Source organism: Ictalurus furcatus, chromosome 5 (genome assembly GCF_023375685.1).
Source record: "Ictalurus furcatus strain D&B chromosome 5, Billie_1.0, whole genome shotgun sequence".
In the NCBI taxonomy this organism is placed as follows: domain Eukaryota; kingdom Metazoa; phylum Chordata; class Actinopteri; order Siluriformes; family Ictaluridae; genus Ictalurus; species Ictalurus furcatus.
In genome coordinates, this window is record NC_071259.1 from 2,860,513 (window position 1) to 2,869,403 (window position 8,891).

Here is an 8,891-nt window from a genome sequence, read left to right on the forward strand (position 1 = left end):
CTTGCATCACGTGTATGACGTGCGGTGTCTTCCCAGCCTTGGGCCGTAAGAAGAAGAAGGGTCATGGCGAGGCGGTGATCCCCCCGCGGTCGCTCTTCGATAAGGCGAGTATGTTGAAGGTGCGGCGAGAAGGAAAGGACCAGAAGAAGAACTTCTCTCTGAAGCAGCAGGCTCCGTTCGCCAAGCCGCTGCCCTCGCTGGTCAAACCCACCATGGAACCGGGACAGGACAATCCAGAGTGGCTCATCAGTGAAGACTGGGCTCTGCTGCAGGTACACACACACACAAACACACACACACTTGTAATCGCTCAGTAACAGACCACATCGTACCAGTATCATTGGTTCTCTGTGCTGTTTTTCAGGCAGTGAAACAACTGCTCGAGCTGCCTCTGAACCTGACCATCGTGTCTCCGGCTCACACGCCAAACTGGGACTTGGTGAGCGACGTGGTGAGCTCCTGCAGCAGGATCTACCGCTCGCCGAAACAGTGCCGCAGCCGCTACGAGAACGTCATCATCCCCCGTGAGGAGGGCAAGGTGTGGAACACGTTACCGATTACTACTTCCTGTTTGATTAGTTTTATTTTGTTTTTGAACGACTCGTTCTTTTCTATTCCGAGTTTAATAACGACCGTCTCGTCTCGCAGTTAATTTACGAAGCTAATCCCAAGAAGAAGACCAAGAGCATCTATAAGGTAAAATGACACATGCTGTATTTAAAAATATAAATAAATAAAATTCTTCTGACTGATGCTCAAGCTGCGTTTTTGTAATTTATTTATTTATTTATTTTTACAGACGAAGAACAGCCGTCCCCTGCGCACGTGTCAGATCTACACCCAGGACGACAACGCCACCCAGATCCAGCTCTACAACAACCGCTTCGAGCTCATGAAGATCATCGCCAGCAAGAGGAGTCCTCCAATAAAACCTCTGTAAGAGCTTTGAAGTGGATCCGCGAAGCACGGACGGGTTTACGATGACCTTTGCTTTAATTGTTTTTGTTTTTTCTTCATTCAGGCTGGGTATGAATCCGTTCCAGAAGAACCCCAAGCATGCTTCCGTCTTGGCTGAAAGGTAAACCTTTTCTGTAAAGGGGCATTGTAGTAATTACCTCCGTCATGTTTATAGTCTAGACGGTGGGAGCTGTTAACACTCTACTTAGCCTTAAGGCTGATTTATACTTACCGTTAACCGCGCGTACACAAGATGGCCGCCGCACGCCCTCGGAAATGAACGCGACGTTTCCGCCTGGTGCTGTATCGAAGTTAAATAGTGTAGGCAGTATAGCACTGTGTGACACTGTGTCCCCAACCGAATAAATAAACTAACGTCGTGTCTCAAATCTCACACACACACCACCGGTCAAAAGTTTGTGGACGCTCGACTGAAATGTTCCTCGTGATCTTAAAAAGCTTTTGGTCTGAAGGTGTGTGATGATGATCGTGCCGACGTATCCGTTTCTTTCATTAGAAAACTAACATTTTATTTACAAAACAGAAAAATTCGTTTTAAACGGACGCCTCGGAGAGAAATATTCCGAAAAGCAGCCGATAAGAGTCCGGCGTCGGTGTGAACTCCTTTAATAAGGTTTAAAAAGCATCTCAGGGAAATTCCTCAAGAAATCAGGTGAGACAACGCCACGAATACGTTTCTGGAAATTCTAGGCAAAAAGGCTGATGGTGAAGATGGTGTTACTCCAGAGTAATGACTTCGTTATTATTATTATTATTATTATTATTATTATTATTATTAAACGTGTGTGTGGTGTGGGGGGGATACAAAATAAAGAATGAGCGTGTCTAAACTTATATTTAAGAGTATTAACACTGACAGTTTTTCTATCACGGTTAGCGTTTGAATTTTCTAAACCCTCGTAAACCTACCAAAAGCTCTGTTTTGAGTCTTAAATAGTAGAAGTTTTAAAGAGAACCCGAGCTCGTTATTAAGAACCGCAGTAAGCACTTTAGTCGCACGTTTTTGCACGCTTCCGTCTGTTAAAAACGGAAAAAACAGTCACATGGTCTGCCTCATCTACTAATACCTATTCCCTGTTCTGTGTCTGAATCTGTTCCGCAGTGGGATCAGCTATGATAAACCCCTGCCTCCTATCCAGGTGGCCTCTCAGAGAGCAGAGAGAATCGCTAAAGAGAAGAAGGTGAGATTTCTGAGGCCTGTGTTTTCGTGTTAAAGAGAAACCTGAACTCTTCAGTTCAACTGTGTGAACTTTGCCGTGTCGGGAAGACTCTGGAGACTGGAGACTCCTTCCGTCAATTTTAACTAAACGTGTCTCTCTCTCTCTCTCTCTCTCTTTTTCCAAGGCTCTGGCAGAGCAGCAAAGGGCTCAGCAGTTAGCTCAGCAGCAGCAGGCAGCCGGTGCGGCCCCAGGGACGCCAGGGGCCACCGCTCAGCCACAAGCCCAGCCACAGGCCGCTACCACTGGGCTCCAGACCGCTGGAGTTCCTCAGGGCACCCAGCAAGGAGCTGCCACTGTCCCCAACACTGCTGTGCTGGTCAGTTGTTTCTACCACTTCACCACATTCTTATCTTTTCATATAAATTTAATACAAGACTAAATGTGTATTTTCACATCATTGGTTCTTTAAGTATGTAGAAATTCCTTTTTTAAATTTTTTCCACCTGCAGGCCGGAGCTATCAAGACCGCCGCTGCTGGCACAGGCATTCAGACAGGTAGCGTTCAGGGTACGCCTCAGGCGCATCTCTCAGTGTTGTCACTTCCGATGATGATGATGATGATGAGGATGTTCTCCTTCTCTCAGCAGCTGCAGTGGGAGGAAACGTGATCGTGAACACCGTAACCAGTGTTCCTGCAGGCCAGTTTCAGGGAAACAAGCGGCTCGCTTCTCCCGTCCTTACCGCAGCTATACCTGTAAGCCAAGCTGAATATATAGATGAATGAATAACTAACTAATCTAACGTTGCGTTAATTAACCTAGTCAGCTCTATTAGCTTTCCCAGGTTTCAGTGCAGCACCCTGTTTTATGTTTTGCATTGATTTGATTTTGTGGAACACTTAACTGGACGCGTAACTAGTACGCTAATTAACGCGCTAGCGTGTTTGAATAGTTGGCTGTTCTGCCCCAGGCTGCAGGTGCTGCTACAGCTCAGGTGGTTCACGCCCAGCAGAGGGCTGTCGCTTCTGCCCCCGCAACCACCCCTGCTGAGGTCGTCGCCATAGCAACTAACCAGGGTGTTCGTGCTGTTACCCCGGTGACCGCCTCGACTGTGGCTCAGGTGCAGTCACGCGCTCTCATGGCTCAAGGTATGAGACCCACACGCGTGCACGCACACACACACACACACACACACGCCTGCATCTCTCAGAGCCTTCGTTAGCTCGCATTTCAGGTGACATTCTTTAATAAAGTATTAACAGTAACTTTGGTACTCCACTAATTATTACACCATTGATATGTTTCCTGATTTTGCCAGTCACTGAGATTACTACTCCTTTTTTTTTTTTTTCCCCCCCTTTCTTTTTCTTTTTTTTTTTTTCTTTTCTTTTCTCCCTTTAAACAGGGATGCAGACGAAGCAGATCGCCCAGGCTCAACTGCAGCTCCTCAGGCAGCCGCCGCCGCAGCAGCAGGCTGGTTCTCCTCAGATCAAAACAGTGAACAAACCACAACAGGTACACACACACACACACACACACACCTTATTGCTGCGTTCAAACAATTCGCTGACATTGCTCTACTGGCTCACAGTCTGAAACTGAAACGTGCGTTGTTTTTTTTCATCGACGCAGGAAGTCTTATGCTATCACATATTTGCTGAACAGCTGCTTTGTTTGCTACACGATTAATGTTTAGTCAGCACCTCTCGCGCTCTCGCTGTATTACTGTAGTCTGTCACAAATTGTGTTGATTCCCCTGCCCCCCCCCCCGCCCTTTCTTTTTATGAGGTGTAGACTACGAGCTAGTATCCTACTATGTTTTCTACTACTAGTATTCTATGTACAGTAATGCATCTGCCTGCATATATGTGTGTGTTTTCTGATAAAGATGCATAAGCAGAAGCTGCAGGTAGTGGCTGCTCAGGGCCAGCAGGCTGCCGTTACCCAGCAGCCCCAGCAGGTCCAGGCCGCTCCGACACCGCAGCCCAGCACGCAGCTCACCGCGGTGGCTGCTGTTACCAGAGCTGGAGCCGTGCTCACCGGGACCGCTGCCCCTAACCTGCAGGTGGCCAGACTGGTGAGCGTTCTCTCTCTCTCTCTCTCTCTCTCTCTCTCTCTCTCTCTCTCTCTCTTTTCACCTGCACCTGGGAAATAAATCTGCGACAGTGTTAATCAGCCCCCCCCCCCCCCCTCTTCTTGATATGGTCACATGTTTTCTATAAACAGGACCTGGATATAAGGAAAAATAACGTTAGTTACAGTGGAAGCGAAAATGTATTTTTGAGACGTAACCATAGCGACGATCATATCATAAACCACTGGTAAGGAGCTACGTGTAAGCGGCATGTAAAAGCTTCGTAAAGTTAACGTCTCGCTCTGTTGCTCCCGTATCAGACGCGAGTCGCGGCTCCCGGCACCGTCCCGGCGCAGGCGGGTCAGACGGCCCAGGTGACTCTGACCAAACCTCCTCCAGTGGTGTCTGTGCCGGCTGTAGTGTCGTCCACCGGAGTCACCACCCTACCAGTGAACATTGCCGGATACAGCTTAGGACAGCCCCCAAAAGCAGGTACGGACTCGTAAACACGTCGAGCGTCTCACACAAGGAGGGTGTGTACACTAAACAGTCACATAAAACATGGGTATTACATTGTGTTGGAAATGTTCAACTTCTCTCTCCGTGTGTGTGTGTGTGTGTGTGTGTGTGATAACAGTGGTAGGTCCGTACCAAGTTCAGCAGTTGTTGCAGCGGCAGAAGCAGCAGCAGGCAGCAGCGCAACAGAAAGCAGCGCAACCACAACAGACACAGGCTGGAGTGCAGCAGAAGGTACACACACACACACACTTTATTTAAAAAGACCACTTTGCCCAAGTGGTCTATGCCTTTTTTTTTTTTTTTAAGAAAAGGAAAAAAAATTTAAATAACATTTATCCATCTTCTATTATGTATTATTTATTCAAGCCATGGATAGCTACTTACATTCGTTTCTTTGTTTTCCGCATCTCTTTTTACCGTATCGACGTCTCTCTTGTAAGCGAGCGGAGCACGTCACGTGTCTCATTTCGGCAAATCGCAAATCGCCAGAATTCGCTGTAAACTTCCTTAGCCGACGAAGCTCCTCGTCTCCTGGATTTATCGGCCTGTAGTTCCTCACCATTAGCGAGCTCTAGAAAGGAAGTGAGCGTATTTCGACCAGCCGTCATGACGCTAGAGGAAACGAGCTTTCCAATGATACCAAGCGTTATTTTCTTTTTCTTCCACCTCGGACTCCTCGACACCAAATCATCTTCCCTTTCTGTCCTCTCGGCTCGAGCTGAACCGAACACGCCGCAGCCTGGCGTGGGAGCGAGTTTGGCCTTTCAGGGAGGGGCGAAAGCGCACTGCTGTAAAGAAAAAGAAAATGGCGCGGTTTTTAAAAAGACAGAAACGTAGACTTTGCGGAACAGGATGCGGTACGATAATCGTCTTATCTCGATTCAATTTGTTTTCATGATCGTCGGAGGCCATAATCGAAACCGAATATCCGATTCATCGCACAGCCCTAGTTGAAACGAGACGAGACGCTATACGTTGCAGGTTTAATCGTTTCCCGCTTTCTTTTTCCCCTCTGCGTGACGCAGTTGGCGACTCAGCAGGCGGTTCAGGTGGCGGGTCAGGGCCCGCAGAAGGTGACGTACGCGACCACGGCACAGCTGCAGCATGGCATTAAGCCCCAGTTCTTCACTTCTGTCTCGATGCAGAAATCTGCCACCACACCGCAGATACAGGTAACACACACACACACACACACACAAGTACTGTCAGAGCAGTGCAGTTAGAATTCGCACGATACTAAATGTATACTAACTCCGTAATATTTATTTCAGCATACATACTTTTACATTCTTTGTGTTTATATTTATTATTGCAGCAGAGCGAAGTTCAAACAGGAGCCTTTAACTTCAGATTGCTCCCATCTGAATATAACTTCCGAGCGGAATTTAACTTCCGCTCCATGTCAGAAAAAGGCTTGGAAAATGAAGTATAGATATTAAATATAAGCACAAAGAAAGGCAGAAACGTGGCTTAGTGGCTTAGTTTCCTGTCTCTCCTCCACTTGTAGGTCACTAAACTTCCTCAGATAGTACAATCGCAGATAGTGTCCTCGCCCCAGCAGGTGAGAGTGAGCATCTGATGTCCCAGTTCTTTATTTATTAATTTTGTGTGTGTGTGTGTGTGTGTGTGTGTGTGTGTGTGTGAAGATTTATGCCTGTAAGAGTTCAGACTGTGTTAGCGGCCGACTAATCTTCTGCATCTCTTTGACGATGTATTTTCTTTGAAAAAACAAAGCCTTTAGCGGGTATACCAGGGGTTCTTATGTTGCTGTTGTTCTTGTTGTTTGTTTTTGTATTAAGAACTTGAAATTCTCAGCTGTTACCTCCTGTGTGTGTGTGTGCGCGTGTGTGTGTAGATCCAGGTCCAGCCTCAGACGGTGACTCTGACCCAGGCGCCTGCCGCGGCCGGGTCGTCTCCTCAGGCTCCGATGCCGGTGAACCCCGCAGGCTCCGCCCCTGCTACACAGGTTGTCCATCAGAAACTCCTACAACAGCAGCAGCCACAACAGCAGTTGGTTACCGCGGCAGCTCCTGCCTCCTCCCCTCAGATCCCAGTCCCAGCTCCTCAAAGCCCCGCCCAGCAGCAGAGCTCGGCGGTGACCCCTGCAGCCGACGCGTCGGTACAGCAGCCTGGAACGCCGCAGCCTCAACCGGGCAAAGGGAACGCACGCGCAGGAACCGCCATGCGTGCCAAAACGCCCGCCAAACCCAGCGGAGGCAGCTAGACACACACACACACACAAAATATCTTCTCAGAGGTGTGTGTGAGTTCATTCAGTAGACATTCATCGTGTGCGTTCCTGCCCAGTGTCGTCATCAATGTCTCGTTAAGCAAAACACCTCGGCAGAGACACTCTGGACAGGAGCACAACAGGCTTTTTAACTCTCTCTCTTTCTCTCTCTCTCTCACACACACACACACACACACACTCTCCACAGTGTGGAAGTTGTTTTACAGGACTCTTACGCTGTAAAATGCTTGTTTCGTTTTTGTTTTTCTACCGTTCCCGCCTTTCTGTGTTTGTACACGCGTTAACGTTACACGTTTAATATCCTCGGAAGAACATTCGAAAGAGTCCGTAAGTATTTCCGTCATGGGGTGAGCGCTTCGTTCTGGGTTGGGGTTTTTTTTTTTTTTTGGCGGTAAATCGTCGCGATCGTAGACGTCCTGACGATTCTAGAGCGCCTGTAAAACTGTCAAACTGCGGCACATCGCTGATTGGATGTCAGCCCGTAACATTTATACGTTTTCTCTAGGTCGAATTCTCAAAGCTGATTGGTTAGAAGGTTTATTCCTTATACATTGCTCACCCCTAACACGTTAACGATAACGAGCCGATCCGATGAATCAGGTGTGTGTGTGTGTGTGAGCAGTTAAAATAAAAGCCCCCAGGACTCCGTTTACGATTTTAGATATCTCGTGTGTTTGTAGACTTCGTCCTGTTTAGTCGTGGCCGGTCGAGACTAGTCATGTGTGAACATCCTGTTCGGGATGTAGAGTCCGGCTGTGTTTTTGGTATCGGGATTAACCAGCGAGCCGGGTTTATTCGGAACAGAAGTCTTTAGAGCAGTAGAGGTGGGTGGATGGATGGATGGATGGATGGATGGATGCTCCCGCTCATCGTTGTTGTTTTTTTTTTTTTTGTAGTGATTTGTACGGTAGACGTGTCGTAAACGTGAGATTGCCGTGTTGTTTACTAGAGACGCACCAATCCAAAGCCAGGAGTATGAGATCGCCCCAGGTATCTCTACGGGGGTGATTTTTAAAAAGCGCTGACACGAGAAAGAAAGGTTGCGACATGGACGGAGGTTTATTCAGTCCCACGCAGAGGTTCGGAGCAAACTTCAAGACAAATGAATCGTCATGGAGGACCCCCGTCCACGTTGCAACCGTCCGTCTTTGCTCCAAATTTGCTCTAGTAGCCATTTCACAAACAACAACAACAATCCTACATGGTGTGTAAAGAGAAATGCGAAAGCACGTTTCGGTTAGGTCCGTATCGCATAACGTTACGATAAAAGCAACGGAGTTGGTGCGTCTCCGGTCGTCGCGTGTATGTGTGTGTGTGTGTGTGTGTGAGGATGTTAGATTTAACCAGTCACTGGACGTTTCATAATAAACTGCTCATAATGTCTCCGATCAGCAACAGACGGAACGCAAATGAGGATTTCTGTTTCGTTTTATCAGCTGCACTGTAAAGTCGTGTTGGTGTATCTGTAATGTCCGGGACTTCCTTCATCCTTCATATATATTCGTCTTTTTTGTTTTTGTTTCCGTTTTCTTTTCTTTTTTTTTATTATTATTCATTCTGAGGAACAAATGTGTAAATAACAGAAAGGAAGACATTTGTAACTGTAAAGCAGTTGTGTTTTCATTGGATTTTTTTTTTTTTTTCCAACTCAATATAAAGCGTTGTTTTTATACCAACACGACGTCTTCGTTTCTTATTCGGAGATTCCGAGTATACGGGGGCCTCCAGGTTTTAAATGACCGAAATAAACGCTGCGCACTGTTTAAATTTCGCTCCCCAAAAAAAATGCTGTTTGCTTGTTCTTGTTCTCGTTATTGCTACCGACAACGTGGGACCAGAATCGTTAAACCCCATCGGAAATATTCCCATATAAACGTATTAAATAGAGGTGCAGGGGTCTGTGCGGGACA

The 8,891-nt window shown here is 47.2% G+C and overlaps 1 protein-coding gene across 6 annotated transcripts in view; it reads left to right on the plus strand.

Moving 5' to 3' along the window:
* ep400 (E1A binding protein p400) overlaps positions 1-8,657 on the plus strand; it is a 30,454-nt gene extending 21,797 nt beyond the window's left edge. For 4 of the 6 annotated variants that reach the window (XM_053624191.1, XM_053624196.1, XM_053624194.1 and 1 more), the window contains 17 exons: positions 37-272; positions 365-538; positions 649-696; positions 800-936; positions 1,022-1,078; positions 2,081-2,159; positions 2,323-2,514; positions 2,648-2,693; positions 2,783-2,892; positions 3,108-3,285; positions 3,543-3,652; positions 4,026-4,214; positions 4,532-4,703; positions 4,849-4,961; positions 5,756-5,902; positions 6,238-6,291; positions 6,586-8,657. In XM_053624191.1, coding sequence (XP_053480166.1) covers positions 37-272; positions 365-538; positions 649-696; positions 800-936; positions 1,022-1,078; positions 2,081-2,159; positions 2,323-2,514; positions 2,648-2,693; positions 2,783-2,892; positions 3,108-3,285; positions 3,543-3,652; positions 4,026-4,214; positions 4,532-4,703; positions 4,849-4,961; positions 5,756-5,902; positions 6,238-6,291; positions 6,586-6,954 — 2,411 coding nt within the window. In that variant the 3' untranslated portion in view covers positions 6,955-8,657. The remainder of the gene's footprint in view (positions 1-36; positions 273-364; positions 539-648; positions 697-799; positions 937-1,021; positions 1,079-2,080; positions 2,160-2,322; positions 2,515-2,647; positions 2,694-2,782; positions 2,893-3,107; positions 3,286-3,542; positions 3,653-4,025; positions 4,215-4,531; positions 4,704-4,848; positions 4,962-5,755; positions 5,903-6,237; positions 6,292-6,585) is intronic. The other 2 variants (XM_053624193.1, XM_053624195.1) reach the window with 2 other exon arrangements.
* Positions 8,658-8,891: the final 234 nt, after the last annotated feature.